This window comes from Scyliorhinus torazame, chromosome 3 (genome assembly GCF_047496885.1).
Source record: "Scyliorhinus torazame isolate Kashiwa2021f chromosome 3, sScyTor2.1, whole genome shotgun sequence".
Taxonomy (NCBI): Eukaryota; Metazoa; Chordata; class Chondrichthyes; order Carcharhiniformes; family Scyliorhinidae; genus Scyliorhinus; species Scyliorhinus torazame.
Window position 1 is genome coordinate 154,809,633 of NC_092709.1, and position 18,857 is coordinate 154,828,489.

Consider the following 18,857-nt stretch of genomic DNA (forward strand, 5'->3'; position numbering starts at 1 on the left):
CAGATTATTTTCCAATCTTCACGAGACACAGGGAAGGTACTGGATGACTGGAGGAATGCAAATGTAGTTCCGTTGTTTAAAAAGGTACGAAGGAAAGGCCAAACAATTATAGGCCGGTTAGTCTTACTTCGGTGGTGGGCAAATTATTAAAATCAATCTTGTGAGATCGGATGAACTGTCACTTAGAAAGGCATGGACTTGTCAGGGATACTCTGCACGGCTTTGTTAAGGGAAGGTCATGCCTTACAAATTTGACTGAATTCTTTGAGGAAGTGACAAGGAAGATCAGTGAGGGTAGTGCAATAGATGCGGTCTGCATGGATTTTAGTAAGGCATTTGACAAGGTCCACACGGTAGATTGGTCAAAAATGTAAACCCCGATGGAATAGAGTAATGTGGCAAATTGGATCCAAAGTTGGCTTAGTAACAGGAAACAAAAGGTAATGGTCGATGGCTGTCTTTGCGAATGGAAAGCTGTGTCAAGTGGTGTTTCGCAGAGCTTGGTGTTGGGACCCATGTTTGTTTTATATATTAATGATTTAGGCTTGAATGTGGGGGGGGGGGGGTACAATTGGGACATTTGCAGACAACACAAAAATTGGCCACATAGTGGATAGTGTAGAAAGCTGTAAGCTTCAAAATGATATCGATGGGTTGGTGGAGTGGGCAGGAAAGTGAAAGGTGGAGTTCAATTCAGATAAATGCAAGGTAATGCATTTAGAGAGGTCAAACTGTGAATATACAATAAACGGGAATATACGGAGGTGTAGATGAAGTGAGAGATCTTGTCTGGGTTACACGACCCTAAAGTAGCAGAACAGGTGGATAACATTGTAAAGAAGGCATATGGAATACTCTACTTCATTTGCAGAGGTATAGAATACAAAAATCGATACATAATGCTGAATCTGTGTAAGATATTGGTGAGGCCATAACTGGAGTATTGCGCGCAGTTCTGGTCACCATATTGAAGGAAGGATGTAATTGCTCTGGAGATACTGAAGAGAAAATGTACTACAATGTTGCCAAGGCTGGAGAATTGTAGCTATGAGGAGAGATTGGAGAGGTTGGGGTTGTTTTCCTTGGAGAGAGAAGGCTGAGGGGTGACATGATTGAGGTGTACAAAATTGTGAGGGGTACAGATGGAGTAAACAGGGAGGGGTCATAGATTCAAGCTAAGTGTCAGAAAGGTTACAGGGGACACGAGGAAAAACTTTTCTATGCAGAGGGTGATGGGTGTCTGGAATTCACTACCTGAGCTGGTGGTGGAGGCAGAGACCCTAAACTCTTTTAAAAGGTGCCTGGATCTGCTCCATAAGTGCTGAAAACTGCAGGGCAATGGGATGTGTGCAGGAATATGGGATTAGAAAGTGCACCTGGGTCTCTGAGTTGGCGTGGACAAGACGGACCAAATGGCCCCCTTTTTTGCTGTATCCTTTCTATGGTTCTAAGCCAATTTTTCTGAACAGATTATTTCTTCCAAATTAAGTATTTAGTAACAAAGTTTCCAATTTTAAAGATCTAATTTGAGGAACGTGTCTTGTGGTTAATGTGTCAGATACTGCAGAAATGATTCTCTGTACCGATCCCAGGGAATTAAACTGAAATGTGCAGTACTGATTCTTCATCTCTAGAGGGCCTCTATTTACAATCCCTGAACATGAAAAGTCTGGCTACAACATGAGACAATACAAAATAAAACATAAAACATCAGTGTTTCGGGACTGAGTTTCTGGATAATTTCTCGCAAGTAAATTTTATACATCCTTCAATTGTAATGAACTGAATTCAATTCTGTTTGAATTACTTTAAGTTTCATCTGCTTTGTAACAGGTTTACCTTGAATTCTCGTTATTTTTAGACCTTTGGAGGACCATTTTAGAATAGTGTCAGTGATTCAATATTCAAAAGGTCGATACAGCTAAGAATCATCTTTACAATAGCTTTAGGAAGCAGTTTTTTGGAAACTAAACAGGAAATCTCAATGATGGATTTTGTGCAGACAAATAATTTCCAAGCAGGTGATTTAAATACATTTCTAGTCCAGGGTTAAAATCCAGGGTGGTCTCAACTATAACAATTAAGTATGGATCCAAACCAACAGACAGAAAACAACAAAAGACCAAAACACACAAGTGCACAAGACTTCACATATTTGAAATTGACATTACCTTTGATAGCCCTTTCCAATGTGACTTCAATGCAAGAAAAAAAATGAAGCAAAGAAAGGTAACAACGGAAAGCAATGTAGAATAGCAGCAGGAATAGAGTTCATCTGTGCCCAAGAGATTTTGGTGGTCCTAGATTTTCCAGCCAGTTTTGAATTCCAAAATCTATGATTCAGTTTGAGTAACCAAACAAACTAGTTTGCTTAAGCAATTTAGAGAAAAGCCTTGTCAAGTATGATCCTGGCCCCTACATAGACCAGTAAAATCCCAGGTTTGATTCTTGGTGTGTCCAGGGTCAGCATATCCTAGTCAAAACAACATCTTGGGGGTGATCAAATCAGTTGGCACTTTCTTCACCGGTCAATCTCAATTGAAAAGTGGGCATGTTGGACAAGGACTGACTTGAGATCAACTACAACATTCTCTTCGCCTCCTCCATGTTTTAGTAGATTGACAGTACTCACCCATCTATGAAATATTTGCAATTTGAGCTTGCTATCTAAAGTTAATACTAGTTATGGAACAATACAGCAGTATGATGTCGCTGCACGGTAGCACAGTGATTAGCACTGTTGCTTCAACTGCGCCAGGGACCCAGGTTTGATTCCTGCTTGGATCACTGTCTGTGCGGAGGCTGCACATTGTCTCCGTGACTGCGTCGGTTTCCTCCAGGCACTCCAGTTTCCTCCCACTAGTCCTGAAAGACGTGCTTGTTAGGTGAATTGGACATTCTGAATTCTCCCTTCGTGTACCCGATTAGGTGCCGGAGTGGCGACAACTAGGGGATTTTCTTAGTAACTTCATTGCAGTGTTAATGTAAGCCTACTTGTGACACTAATAAAGATTTTATTATTGGATGGAAAAATACACTAGTGAATAACGGAAGTTCAGATCACAGATGTTGGCAGCTAATTCCGCAACTTCATTACAGAATTGTTGGTCCCCGAGGTTATTTTCCACATAAACAGGACACCTTTTCAATTGTAGTTCTCGGACTGCCAGAAATCATTGTGCGGATACCCAGATAAATTTCAATACAATGAGTCTCATTTAAAAATAAAACACTTGCAGACTGTTACATTCATTTTAGAGAAATAAAAATTCAATTTCAAGCTTTTACTTGAATGCACTTTGACTCCTTGGCTTTCCAAACCAACATGTCTCTGGTGGTTCAATCCCAGATCCTTTTATTAGACGATAAGACATAGGAGCAGAATTAGGCCACTCGGCCCATTGAGTCTGCTCCACCATTCAATCATGGCTGATATTTTTCTCATCCCCATTCTCCTGCCTTCTCCCCATAACCCCTGATCCACTTATTTATCAAAAACCTATCTATTTCTCTCTTAAAGACACTCAGTGATTTGGCCTCCACAGCCTTCTGCGGCAAAGAGTTCCACAGATTCACCACCCTCTGGCTGAAGAAATTCCTCCTCATCCCTGTTTTAAAAGTATCGTCCCTATAGTCTGAGATTGTGTCCTCTGGTTCTAGCTTTTCCTACAAGTGGAAACATCCTCTCCACATCCACTCTATCCAGGCCTCGCAGTAAGTTTCAATAAGATCCCCCCTCATCCTTCTAAACTCCAACGAGTACAGACCCAGAATCCTCAACCGTTCCTCATATGACAAGCTTGTCATTCCAGGGATCATTCTTGTGAACCTCCTCTGGACCCTTTCCAAGGCCAGCACATCCTTCCTTAGATACGGGGCTCACAATACGCCAAATAGGATCTGACCAGAGCCTTATATAGCCTCAGAAGTACATCCCTGGTCTTGCATTCTAGCCCTCTTGACATGAATGCTAACATTGCATTTGCCTTCCTAACTACCGACTGAACCTGCAAGTTAACCTTAAGAGAATCGTGATTGAATACTCATTTCTTCAACTGATATACATTTGCTAGCTAATATTATGATCATAAAATTTATTTCAATCTCCAAAAAGCTACCTTAAACCCAACACTTTTTAAAAATAAATTTAGCGTACTCAATTCATTTTTTCCAATTAAGGGGCAATTTAGTGGGGCCAATCTATCTACCCTGCACATCTTTGGGTTGTGGGTGCGAAACCCACGCAAAACCCAACACGTTTTAAAACTTGGAAAGTCCATGGCAGTTGATTGAAATAAGTGGAAAATTATAGCACAGATACTTCAATTTGCTCCATTCATGTTTACATTAGATATTTAAATCTTGCTCACTCAAGTTAACTTTACAAAATTAATTGTATATTCAACTAAAATAAAAATATGCATGTTCCTCTTAATACAAAAATATACAAGAAACCAGAGTTGAATTTTCTTGAAACTATTTTTTCTCCTGATATTGTAGCTCAACTTATTGTAGGTCTGTCTCACCTCTTCCCAGTGTTGTGTATCCTGCAGAAGTACTGCTAGTGGACAGTAAAAAAATGTCTCCTGCTTAGCTATCGTTGGTCTTATTCCTCTTTTTCTACTTTTTAATAACTAGCTCCCCATCCCACTCATCTTATGTATCATTCTAATTTCCGATTTCCTATTCCACATCGCATGTTAGCCACCTGAGCACTGAATGTACTTTGCTCCTTGACAAATATGCATATTTTTTCATAGATTGCTGACAAAACCTTTTCTAAATCATTAACAGAAATTAGAATTAGAATTCTTGAACTAATTGTACACAACGCACCTCTGGCCATTTTGAAGGAACCCTCCAGTGCAGGGATTACATCTTTTTCAAAGCGTGCGTTAACTTTGCCGCCAAGAATGCTCCCAATATCTGCAGGAGAAAAGGCTGTGTCATTCTGTTTGGCAAAATGCAATTATACTCCAAATAACCTTTTGTGAGAAAATTCTCTGTGAATCTGAACATATTAAAAATTACAGATGCTTGCCATTCATTTCTCACATACTTAACAGAAATTCCCTTGGCAAGTCAGAAAAGTTCTTTCAGCATATATTGTACAAGAAGCTCCTGGTTTATAATATATGACAGACATGGTAAATGTGTGACTCAGTGAAAACACCAGTTGGTATGGTATTGTACGAGGCAACTACTTGCATTTATACACTTCCTGTGTATCCTATCTAAAAGCAGTTCAAGGAGAAGGAAGAGGCAGGTATTGCATCCGAGTTCCTTTTTTTAATCTCTTACTATTCAAGCCAGGAAATTGGATCACAAACCTAATATAAATGCATAAACGGTTTGCACGTTCCAAGACATTTCAATGAATTATCAATTTTCAGTATATAGTGAAACAATTCAAGTACCAGTTCACCAGCATTGCAACTACCTATCATCTAAATTAACTTAAAATTTCAACATTAAATGCAATGCACTTTTTCAAATCCTGACAAAAAAAAATTGATGCAGAGTCTATCAAAGAAACTCAGCCTAGACTTAACAAGGGGTCATGACATGATGAACTCACTTTAAAGTATGTGGAGTAACCACAGCACCTCAATTAAAATGGAAATTCATCCTCTAAGAGCCCTTGTGTGGCTGGTGACAATGTACTGCAGCAAAAAATGGAAAATTGGGGCAGCACGGTAGCATTGTGGATAGCACAATTGCTTCACAGCGCCAGGGTCCCAGGTTCAATTCCGGCTTGGATCTCTGTCTGTGCGGAGTCTGCACATCCTCCCCGTGTGTGTGTGGGTTTCCTCCGGGTGCTCCGGTTTCCTCCCACAGTCCAAAGATGTGCAGGTTAGGTGGATTGGCCATGGTAAATTGCCCTTAGTGTCCAAAATTGCCCTTAGTGTTGGGTGGGGTTTACTGGGTTATGGGGATAGGGTGGAGGTGTTGACCTTGGGTTGGGCGCTCTTTCCAAGAGCCGGTGCAGACTCGATGGGCCGAATGGCCTCCTTCAGCACTGTAAATTCTATGAAAAATCATGAAGAGTGACGTTACTCAAATATGAGCATTTGAAATAAAAGGACTCAGATGGATATTATGTGTGCCAGGGATGGTCAAGTGGATAAAAGGGTGAGGGGTCAAGAAAGCTGGTATTAAGAGGAACTTGTGTGAGGCAGTGATCAAAGAATTTCATATATTTGGAAATGCAACGCAAACAAAAAGGGGGGGGGGGGTGTTTGGGAGAAGTGGTAATGCAAGGCAAAACACCCAGAAAATGTACACGAGGAAGATCCAAGATGGCATGGATGGATAACAGCACAACGCGGACTGGCCACTCACTGGGACAGGCAGCAAGAGCAGCGGAGACTAGAAATCAGTGGAGAAAGATTGTCCAAGATTTCCACCGGGCAGCGCGGTAGCACAGTGGTTGGCACTGCTGCCTCACAGCCCCAACAGGGACCCGGGCTCAATGCCAGCTTACGGGAATGGTTGGGGAGGGGGGTGCAGTGGCCAAAGTAGGATGCTCTTTAAGAGGGTTGGTGCAGACTCGATTGGCCGAAAATGTAGGGATTCTATTCTATAATAGAACATAGAACATTACAGCGCAGTACAGGCCCTTCGGATAATGTTGCAACCATTGAAATGAGGACAGATGAAAGGCACAAAAAAATATAGTCAAAGACACAAAACCACAAGTCAAGTTAAAACCTCAAATGGGTTACACAAAATACTAGGTGGAAGTTAAGGAAATAGAACACCTGAATTTAAAATTACACTTTGACTCGGAACAAAACTGAATCTGAGGATTTTAAATTTGGTCCATTTAAATTTGGCATCAAGTGTGGACATGTAGAAGATCACACAATTAACATTTGTCAGGGTCATGATATGGGAATTACAATGTGATCACTAACCAAACTAAAGAAGGGCTATAAAACCAACACTGCGAACGTTGGCTCATGAAGTTTTATTGAAGATCTATGGGAAAGATGCAGCAAATTTATTTATTTATTTCATAAAGCTTTACTCAGCAAGTCCCATAAAGTACATTTGAGCTTAACTGCTGCTGTATATGTTCAACAATACCAAGTGCATGTTAGATCTCTTTTTAAAAAGGTTGATTTCTTTGAAAGGCTTTTTAAAAAATTCATTTGTGGGGTATGGGTTTGTTGGCAAAGCTGGAACTTACTGCCCGTCACTAATTGCTTGTAAGATACAAGTGAGGATCTTGCCAGGCTAGGCTACTACTATATACATGGTGCTGAGGATAACTTCATTTTTCAATAAATGTCCTGACCTCAAACTGAAATTAGGAATATAGGCATGAGAGCACTAAGACTTTCCTTAGTAATTAAATCGATATAGAGCGGGATTCTCCATTCGGAGACTGTGGGCTGGATTCTCCACCTCGCGACATTGGAAATGCGAATCACGATTGGGCAGAGAATCGGGCATCTGGCAAAAATTGAGGTTCGTGCCCAGCGTCAATTCAGGCGCCTTGCTCCAGTCTTGCACTGGTGGCAGAAACAAGGTTTGGGTCCCATGCCGGCGAGGGCATGCAAAACTGACATTTGCACTCATTTAAATGTACTTAATGCATTGGGCCCAGTATGCCCCACGCATCCACGGTGCTCCGCTGTTCTCAGGTGGAAGTCACACAGGCATGATTCACTGCTGGTATTTACAAAAGGGGACTGGGCGCCATGGCTGCTGAGAGGGAGAGAGAAGGTAAGCAAGTGTTAAAACGTATTCAAAATTGTAGCTCTTGATGGGGGGGGGTGGCTGCCAGGGATAGTGGGGAGGAGCAGGGAGCAACCTGGTGACAGGTCCAAGGAGTCAGGGTGTCCTCCTCATGGTCAGGGTAGCCTGGCTCAGGCTGCCACTGCTGCACCATTTGTTTAAAATGCACCCATTTGGTACAAGTTACAGGCCCCTGGCCAATCACCTTGCTGACTGCTGTCTCTTCTGTAATTGTCCAGAGAGCCTCTGGTCATTTGGGAGCTCACCCAGGCCACCGCTCTGGAAACCCTCAGACACCAGCTGATCCAGCAACAGGACAGACATGGCCAAGCTCAATCAGTGGCACACCAGGTGCTGGCACTCCTCAGTGCACTCATCAGAAACGCTGCCCCACTGCAGGAGAATAGCATAGACCACTCCAAACAAAGGACACATGCACCGTGGCCTTTTGCACCCTCTCTGGCACACTGCCCCTCTCAGGGAAGAGACCTCACCAGTTATACTATCAGCTAGCCCTCCCCTCAGGGCCACCAGCTGTCTCCTGCCCACAATGCCCCTGTTCCCATCTATCCTGCCTCTGAACAGGTTGCCACAACTTGTCCATCACACCCAGCACCCAGATCACACTACAGCCAAGCACCCAGCAGATGCACACTTCCCTCACTCACACTCATCTGTAGGACATGCCCATGCACCTATAGGCATGGAGGCAATTGGTGACCCTTTCCACTGCACAACTAGGTGCCCGTCAGGATAACACATGGCCCACCCAATGAGGACACCCACAGTAGACCCCACTGCGGATACAGAACAGGAACCACAGAGCCTATTGTTGACGTGGGTTGTGGCAGCCACTGGTACTCCTGTTGCCAGGGACGGGTGGTGAGGATAGAGGCTCCCCACATCACAGGCCCAATGCCACTCCCTGATGGGGACAGGGGTGCAGTGCGCAATGCAACAGGGGTGAAGGAAGCGCCGCATCAGAGCAGGTGTATAACGTCAGCACCTTTCCTTTGCCAAAGACATCGGCTAACCAGGGAGACACTGCACCGCCTGTGTCAGATGGTGGTGCACCTGTCACCATGCTGGTATGGAGGAGGGCACTCGCTCCCGGTGGTCTTCAAGGTGATGGTTGTCCCGAACATTTATACTTCTGGATCTTTCCAAGGCCAAGTGGGGACCTTTCTGGGATCTCTGAGACATCTGCACACAGGGGCATTCACACTGTGATGGATGTCCTATATGCCCAGGCGGGGACTATATGAACTTCAGTCTGGACCAGGCACAGCAGGATGCCCAAGCAGTAGGATTTGCCACCATCACTGGCATGCCCCAGGCCCAGGGGGTGATCAATGGCACACATGTCCCCCTACAAGTAATGGCTCCTCTAGGGGGTGCCCTTCATCAATTGGAAGCAGTTTCACTTCATGTTCAGTTGGTGTGTGCATCAGCACATTATGCACATCTGCACCCGACACCCAGGCAGTGCACACGACACATGCATCCTTGCAAACCCATCGGTACCCGGCACCTTTGAGATGCCCCCATGGGTGAGGGGTTGGTTCTTGGACAAAAAGCGTTACTCGCTGAGGTTTTGGCTAATGGCACCTGTCCAGAGACCCCACACCAACATGGAGACCCATTGTAATGAAACCATGCAGCAACAGGAAACGTAATTAAGCGCTGCATCGGCATTCTCAAGATGCGCTTCTGATGCCTGGACCGCTCTGCTGGTGCGCTCCAATATAGCCCCATGCAGGTCTCTAACATCATGCTGGCCTGCTGCATCCTGCACGACATCGCGCAGCAGAGGGGCAACATGCTGGAGGAAGAAGAACGGCAGGACTCATCTGATGAGGAGGATGTCCAGGAAGAATGTCCAGGAAGAACCAGGCATGGAGCTCGGGATGGCAGGATAACCGCAAATGGGACAACCTCATCACCTCTCGATTGGCCAACTAAAAGGCCTGGCCATCGGCAGCTCTGCCCATGATCTACCACCCTGTCCCAGATCTCCACACCACCCCTCCCCCTTCCAAGTGGTGCCCGCTTACCGATAGCCACTCACATCTTCCCGTCCCACCTTCCTTCCCTGTCCCTCCTCCCTTTACTTCACCTCCGCTGTCCCACTGCCCTTCACTCCATCGAACTATCCCATCTCCGCTTCCCCCCCTCCAAGGGTCCTACCAGCATCACCCCAGGGTTTTGGACCTGAGCAGGCAGTATCAAGGCATTTTGGCCATGGGGGCGGAGGATGTTGACGACTCTCTGTAAGGTGGGCTCAGGTGTTCCTTGTCATTTGACAAAGTCTGACTCCTGCCTTCAGGATCACATGCCACTGTCCATCCAGGTGATGCCTACATGTGAGCTGGCCAATCCATCTCATGGATCCAAATATTCTCTGGGGTGGGTGGGGGCATGCAGTTATGGAGTTGGTGAACGGTGATGGATCACTCACTGGGTAAGCTGCCCTGCAAGGCGGCCTCACACTTTTGGTCCCGTTCCCTGCCACCTATTAGCTTGATCCCAAGTGGAATGTTCAAATGTCCCAGAGGCCCTGACCCATGCCATCCTCCAATACTTTCTGTCCCACACATCCTCCATCCAGCACACCCTCTACATCGAGCCCAGTCCATCCCACACACCCTTCAGACATAGGATCGAGGAAGATTGCAATGTTGGTGAAAAGGTATTTAACCGTGACTATATACATTATATATGTACCCCTACCTCTAGTCTGTGTGATGACCCATGCCAACTTAACTGGTGTCTAACTTCTTTATCTTATGTGGTCGACCATTCCTTCTAGGTGTGACCCAGGACAGATCATCAGACATGGACGCCGCCTGCTGCATTTCTCACTCTATGACTGGAGATGTCTTTGGCAGCCATCCTCTGGTGTGCCTGGAGCTGGATGGGCCCAGCTGACTTTCGGGTGTCACAGGTGATGAGATGTCACCGTTCTGCCCACTGCCCATGAGATGCGTCAGTGTCAGTGCGGGGGGTGCGGGGGATTCGGAAGTGCTGCGGGAGGCACTGGCATGCACCTCTTCACTTCCTCTTCCCCGAAGTGTTCGATAGTCCTCAGGCTACTCCATGGGACAGAGGTGATGCCAGAGTGCGCTCTGGAGGCTCCACCATTACCGGGCGCTCCCAGTCCTGGAGGCCCGCCCTCATCTGAACCAGATTCTCGATGCCCTCAACCATGGAGCACTAAGACTGGGCCACATCCCTCAGCGAGTGAGTCATGCATCTCACTGCCTAGGTGATGTCCCTCTGAGACTGTGCCACATCTTTCTGTGACTGGCCAGGTCAGTCAGCGCCCTCAGGCATGAATCTTTGTGATTGGACCGAGCTCTGGAGCGCGACAGCAATATCCATGTTGACCCGGTACATGTCAACCTGTGACTGGACTCTCCTGCCCTAGCCACAGCCATCGGCCGCACAGTGTACTCCAAGCCTTTTGCAGCTTGACCCATGGCTCTGAAGTGTTGTCCCAGGCCTTTCATCACAGATGCCACCCATTCAGTGTTGGCCTGGGTACCACACATTGTCAGCACGATCGCCTACACCTGAAGACAGTTGGACTCCTCCAGCTGCACCTGCAGGCAATGGAAAAATGCCGACACCCCTTCCTGGCTCTGTGTCTGCATCTCCACAAGTGATGGGTTCATACTTTCCAGGAGTGCGATGCCTGTCCAGGCTGCAGCTTCCTGAGCTCTGGCACCCCTCTAACTGTCCACTTCCTCAGGAGTCCCTACCTCCGCCAGATGTGCTGCAGCATGTGTGATGTACCCAGGAGTCTCATCACTAAAATTCCCCACCTAGGTGACAGTCTCTGCGATGGTGGAGGGTACAGGTTACAGCAGTGATGAGGAGTCAGTGTCTTCCCCGGGGTGGTGCTCGGGGTATGCTGGGGATCTGACTGGGGCTGTGGTACTCCTGTTGGGCCAGACTGGTCTGATGGTGATCCTGCAAGACAAAAGACAAAGAGACATAGTGAGATCTTGGGAAGGAGTGGTACGTGGGAGAGGGGAGATTCACTTGCTAGGGACATCAGTTTGCATTAGGAGCTCACTTGATTGATGCATGCCGACCTCCACATCAGAGATAGCCCTCTCAAGAAGTTTGCCGGCTAGCTCCAGAGCCCTTTGCTCTGCTGGGTTGAAAACCTTGAGGTCCCGGCCCCCTTCCAGTCTTCTCTCACTCCCGGCGGCTATGGGCTGCCTTTCCTTCGGGGGCACAGAATGGACATGGTGAGACACTGGGGTCTGTAGTTGGTGGCATGTGTGTGTGCAAGAAATTTGGCCAAAGAGGACAACACAGGTGTTGGGGTCAGTGCAGGGTGGAATGTAAGGGAGATGTAGGCAGATGAGTTTTTATTGGCCTCTAGGTTAGTGGGGGGTGATGGGAGGAGTGAAGGACATGAGTGATGCTGGGTGACAGAGGTGGTGACTCACCCCAGCTACCCTAGGTCTTTCATCTTCTTACTGCACTGTGTGCTGATCTGCCTGGTGAGGCTGGCAGCATTCACTGCCTCTTCCTCCTGCCCACATTGCGGAAGAGGTGTCCCACCTGCTCTCCACTGCTTCAAGTATCGATCGAGGTCAGAGTTCACGAACCAGGGGACGTTCTACGTGCTGCCATCTTGGCTAAAATGAGAGCGTGAGGAGTAGAGTTTTTATAAGCAGCTCCAGTTTGTCAAGCTCTCTAGCACCAATTCCAGCCCCAGCAAATCAGACGCCAGCTGGAGTGGGAATTGCTCTCGATTCAAGAGAGTGCTAGCCCATTAGCATGGCCTCAATTGCTCCCCAAATAGCGCCCCCAATCAGAACGCGAGCTGCATTCAATTCAATCCCGCCGTCAGCACTTAGTCTCCCAAACGGAGAATACTGCCCTATTTTCTCCTGCCGGAGCTGAATCGCTTCTGCTTCAAGTGGGGTCTGAAAGCAGCACCCAGAAGTGATTCAGTGTTCCTTGCCATGCAAATTTATGTATGGCGAGGATTGCAAGTGATTCTGTCGCGAATCCTGCTATCAGGTCTCCCGTATGAGTGGGCAGCCCGTTAGTGAGGGTCGGCGGCTGGACCCTTCCTCCCCTCGCAATGCAAATCATGCCCCACGCCCCTTGACAAGTAGGGGCATCTTACACACCCTCCACCACGGGAATTTCTGGGTCACACACCCCACCACAGAACGCACGCATGAGGGTAGCCCGACCTCCACGCACCGGAGACAGACATCAGACACACCCCCCCGACACTCTCCGAACCAGAGGCCCCCATAATAGGGAACCACCACATAACAGAAAACCCTCTCCATTAGAGGGAACCCCTCCATAACAGGGAACCCCCCCATAACAGGGAACCCCCCCATAACAGGGAGACCCCCATAACAGGGAGCCCCCCCATAACAGGGAGCCCCTTCATAACAGAGAATGCCTCCTCCCCGCCATCAGTCACCCCTGCCTGAAAGCTGAAGAGCAGTCCAAGCAGAAATAGTGAAAAGAAATCATTGCTTTTTCACTCACCTGTACCTTAAACCTGTTGCCTCAGACAGATGTCTGGAAAGTAGCAGCTGTAACTTAATAGAAAGGCAAAACCACATGTCAAGACTTTAAACCTCCTCAGATCTTTTGATCTGCAAGGCTTCTTGCCTGTAATTGACGGCTTCCAGGTGTCTGGATTGATTATATACATTTCCCTTTGCACTTGAATAGACCTCAATAGCCTGCTGCGAAACTAACCGCAATGTTTATAAACACTGAGCTTTGATTACTTGACCACATCAATAGCATTTAAGTACTTTCTGTTGAGAAAAAGAGGAAGTGATTAATTCCTCGCTCGCCCGGCACCCGTTTTCCCCCCGATGCTGGATTCTCCGCCTCATTAGGAGCTCAGTTATTGGCAGCGGAGAATGTAGTCCATAGGTATAGGTATCATGGCAGAGAGTAAGCTAAATGGTACAAATAGGCCAGACCAGGTAAGGACAGCAGATTTCCTTCCCGAAAGGATGCTTTGAAATATGATCATGTACTACAACAGTGGCCTTAAATATTCATCAGGGGCTTTTCCGAACATGAAGCAATAAAAAAATGGGTTATTTCCTTTAATCAAGGCAAGGTTTTAAGTTGTAATATCAAATGAATTGAAATAAAATACAGATAGTAACCACAGTCAATTCAAATAATTCCTAGATAATCTTACTTCATGGAGGTAAATTTCCCTTTACAAGACAGTGTGTGTTAAAAAAACAATGGTCATCTCCAAAACTATTTATCTCCTTTAGTTTAACAATTTGCATGCAGTTTAAGGAACTTGTGCTTCAATGCTGTACAAGTCTTTAAATAGGGCAAGTGATGAATTAATTACTTTTTGTTGAAATAAATCCAGGTCACACACACCCTGTCAAAAGCAACAGGCACTATAACGTAGCCAAATATTATAGGTACTGGTAATTGCACCAATTATAACTAAAGCTATTGGAAAGAAGAGGTTTTCTTCACGATAACTAAAATGCCAACTCACTGAAGGGATCTTGCTTTATTACTAACTTTTAAAGAATGATAAGGACTGAGATGTGTAATATTTAATAAAGCAGAAGGTTACGTGAAGCAGAAATAAACAAGTATTACTTACTGTTAATATCAGAGAATGCTTTGTCCTTAGCAATACCATATTTCTGTGAGATGTAATTTAGTTGCTGAAATAAAAATAATCAGTTACTTGCTGTTCTGCAAATTATATCTCATCACAAACTCTTAAAATCTTCATTTTGATATACATATAACTGAAATCCTCCTTACAGTTGGTGTGTAATCGAGCAAAGCATGTAGGTCTTGGAAGTTGTTGTTGACCAGTTTCTTAACTCCTTTAATTTTGTTGGTGAGGTTTTGGTTAGCGGCAAACATACATAATGTTCCGGCCCTGTTTTTTTATTTTGAAAAAAAAAAGGCTATTTAAAAGAGAAGCAACAAACTCAGCGCCCTTAAACAAGATTGTTGTGAAAAATCAATAATAAGTAATTTATCTGTCAATTGTACGACACCAAGTATTAGTGAAACAAAATCTGTGGAAACTATGGATTTTGAACTTTACCGACATGGATCATATTGACAAAAGAAAACTGCTGAACTAAGTATCATTCTACAATTCTATTATTGTTACTGTTGAAGCACGAGGTACAATGAGGTAATATGATGAGGCAGAGTTTGAGATTTATTAACAAAAGAAGAACTTTTTATTTACAGATCATCGCAACTCCAACACAAGACTAGTTTCCTTGACTACTTTGCTTACACTGATGATCTCCCCACCCGCCAGGTCCGTGCCCTGGCACCTGATAGGGCCAGGTTTGCGCACTCCGTTCCTATAGGTTCCAGGCGGGTCACGTGGCCAGCGAAGGATCGCCCTTAAAGGGGCCACGCTATTACAGAGCCCCTAAAAATGTATTCATTTTGAACACACTTTTCCCCAATTAGCATCTGAAGAGCATAAAACTTAAATCTCAATTACATACGATACCTCAAAATGGTCTTAAAATATGGTAAGTCAGAAAAATTCCATGTGAAGGCAAGAACAATTATTCTCAAAACTTTTGTGCTATTTGTTGCCATGAAATAAAACTAGTTCATGGAAGATTACCAACACATATAGATGCCTTGAGAAGTGGTAGGTGGGAGGGGAATGACCTGCTCGTGTCACCTCAACCCTGCCTAAAAAGTTAAAAAGTCCACCCCGCACTAATAACATGCTAATTGGCCAGCAGATATTGCAGTCCCGGCAGAGACAGAGTTAATTTCTGGGTGCTGCCAGGATTGAAAGCGGGGCCAGGATGAAAACGCCCATGGATCAGGGATTCCGATACATCAAGGGTATTGGGGCAGGGAGGGATCAATGCGAGGGAGATGAAGGTGTCAGTATTTGCAGTGCCGGCGGGGAGGAAGGAAGTGGGGGGGGTACTATGGTCAGGGAGTGCCCCGATGCACAAAGGTCACTCCCAAAAGGTAATACCCCCCGCCCCGCCGAAACCAAACCCAGTGAGGGGCCATAAAATTTAGCCGATTGTTTCTATAAACTATTGTATCCACACCAGAGATTGAATATAAATCCAAGGGACCAACAGGATGATGGAAGCGAATTAATACTCACCCTTGTTCGAAACAAAAGATTTTTTGTTGCAACAAGAAAACTTTTGAAGTTGTAATAACTATTATAATTGGGAAAATCAAGCGGTTTCATCTATTCTAATTATATTCAAAAAAGAAACTTAACAATATTATATTATAAAAGCCCAAACAGTAGTCAGATTTTACAATACAGCAGTGCAAAACAGAATTCGGAGAAAAATAACAGGTGTATTTATAAACACAAATTTAAGTTTTTTAAACAGGATATTTTCATGCATAGAAAGAATCAATTTAGTTTAATTCCAGTCTGCTGAACGTTTGTCGTAATGGAGACACTTAGAAACACAACAAAGCTGTGTTATTGATGTATTAAGCTAGTTTTACAACAGTACCCAGTAAAAGCTACAAGAATTTACATATTGCTAAAAGGTACAAATCGAGATACACAGCAGGTAGCATTTAAATGTATTCAATTCAGATTTAGGTTCTTTTGGTGAAAAAGCTAGCTTGCATGTCTCTGAACATTTCAATATTGGTACTCAGTTTTTAAACTTGGAGTGGATTTAGTCCTCTCCCCTATCCTACCAAAGACAGATGCCATCTGTTTCTCACTCGGCACAGGAGTCATTATTATGTTACATTCCCTACCACACCGTTCAGGCACCATGGTCATCATTCCTACCCCCGTCATATATTGCCTTAGTTGAACTGAAAAATGTCAAATCCAAAGGTCAGTTCAATCATAGGATTTGAAAATATCACTTACAATTTGGTACTCAGTCCAGGACTTCCAGTGTCAAGTGAAAATAATCAGACTTTGCAGCACGAGAGAATGTTACACCAAATTGCCAATGCACGAATTGGCAGCAATGGAGAATTCTCAATTGCTCTCTCAGCCCCGGCAGTAAGCTTTTGAAAAAAAAGCTGAAATTGGCTCACCAGTTAAGTACACTATTTGGTGTGGCTCAAACTCATTTTGATCAGTAAAATCTCGTTCACCTCAGTTTTGTGCTTAAGTAATCTGTAAAGTAACAGTGAAATAAAGACAACTGGAATTGCTTTAGCAGCCTCGGGCTGGAGAGGCAATAAGATTATGATGCTATGAGTAGCACTTACCATAACATTTTCATCCTTTACAATATACACTTACCATCAGTATGTGTAGTATATACATAATGTATATGTAAATGTACACGTCAATGACACTTTACAGTCACAATATGGTGGAATATAAAAAACAAATGGAGGTGAGAAGGTCAAATCAAACACTAGTATTTTGTGCTTAAACAAAGGAGATTACAATGGGATGAGAGAAGAACGGGCTAAAATAGACTGGGAGCAAAGACTTTATGGTGAAACAGTTGAGGAACAGTGGAGAGCTTTCCAAGCAACTTTTCAAAGTGCTCAGCAAAAGTTTATATCAACAAAAAGGAAGGACGGTAGAAAGAGGGAAAATTGACCGTGGATATCAAAGGAACTAAGGGAGAGTATCAAATTGAAGGAAAAAACATACAAAGTGGCAAAGATTAGTGGGAGACTAAAGGATTAGGAAATCTTTTTTAAAATTATATATTTAGAATACCCAATTATTTTTTCCAATTAAGGAGCAAGTTAGCGTGACCAATTCACCCATCCTGCACATCTTTTGGGTTGTGGGGGTGAAACCCACGCAGACACTGGGAGAATGTGCAAATTCCACACGGACAGTGACCCAGGGCCGGGATTCGCACCCGGGTCTTCAGCGCTGTAGGAGGATTAGGAAATCTTTAAAGGGCAACAGAAAGCTAGTAAAATAGCTATAAAGAAGAGTAAGATAGATTATGAGAGTAAACTTGCTCAGAATATAAAAACGGATAGTAAAACTTTCTACAAATATATAAAACAAAAAAGAGTGGCTAAGGTAAATATTGGTCCTTTAGAGGATGAGAAGGGAGATTTAATAATGGGAGATGAGGAAATGGCTGAGGAACTGAACAGGTTTTTTGGGTCGGTCTTCACAGTGGAAGACACAAATAAAATGCCAATGACTGATGGAAATGAGGCTATAGCAGGTGAGGACCTTGAGACGATCGTTATCACTAAGGAGGTAGAGATGGACAAGCTAATGGGGCGAAAGGTAGACAAGCCTCCTGGCACTGATGGGATGCATCCCAGAATGCTAAAAGAGATGGCTAGGGAAATTGCAACTGCACTAGTGATAATTTACCAAAATTCACTAGACTCTGGGATGGTCCCGGCGGATTGGAAATTAGCAAACGTGACGCCACTGTTTAAAAAAGGGGGTAGGCAGAAAGTGAGTAATTATAGGCCAGTTAGCTTAACTTCGGTAGTAGGGAAGATGCTGGAATCTATCATCAAGGAAGAAATAGCGAGGCATCTGGATGGAAATTGTCCCATTGGGCAGACAAAGCATGGGTTCATAAAGGGCAGGTCGTGCCTAACTAATTTAGTGGAATATTTTGAGGACATTACCAGTGTGGTAGACAATGGGGAGCCAATGGATGTGGTATATCTGGATTTCCAGAAAGCTTTTGACCAAGTGCCACACAAAAGGTTGCTGCATAAGTTAATGATGCATGGCGTTAAGGGTAAAGTAGTAGCATGGATAGAGGATTGGTAAATTATAGAAAAAGAGTGGGGATTAATGGGCGTTTCTCTGGTTGGCAATCAGTAACTAGTGGTGTCCCTCAGGGATCAGTGTTGGGCCCACAATTGTTCACAAATTACATAGATGATTTGGAGTTGGGGACCAAGTGCAATATGTCCAAGTTTGCAGACGACACTAAGATGAGTGGTAAAGCAAAAAGTGCAAAGGATACTGGAAGTCTGCAGAAGGATTTGGATAGTTTAAGTGAATGGGCTAGGGCCTGGCAGATGGAATACAATGTTGACAAATGTGAGGTTATCCATTTTGGTAGGAATAACAGCAAAAGGGATTATTATTTAAATGATAAAATATTAAACATGCTGCTGTGCAGAGAGACCTG

At 44.5% G+C, this 18,857-nt stretch overlaps 1 protein-coding gene across 13 annotated transcripts in view; it reads right to left on the reverse strand.

Moving 5' to 3' along the window:
• The window catches only part of LOC140408764 (prominin-1-A-like), a 362,788-nt gene that overhangs the window by 163,122 nt on the left and 180,809 nt on the right, over positions 1–18,857 (reverse strand). For all 13 annotated transcript variants that reach the window (XM_072496421.1, XM_072496410.1, XM_072496411.1 and 10 more), the window contains 3 exons: positions 14,548–14,668; positions 14,381–14,444; positions 4,837–4,926 (listed from right to left, as the gene is read on the reverse strand). In XM_072496421.1, the coding sequence (XP_072352522.1) occupies positions 4,837–4,926; positions 14,381–14,444; positions 14,548–14,668 (275 nt within the window). The remainder of the gene's footprint in view (positions 1–4,836; positions 4,927–14,380; positions 14,445–14,547; positions 14,669–18,857) is intronic.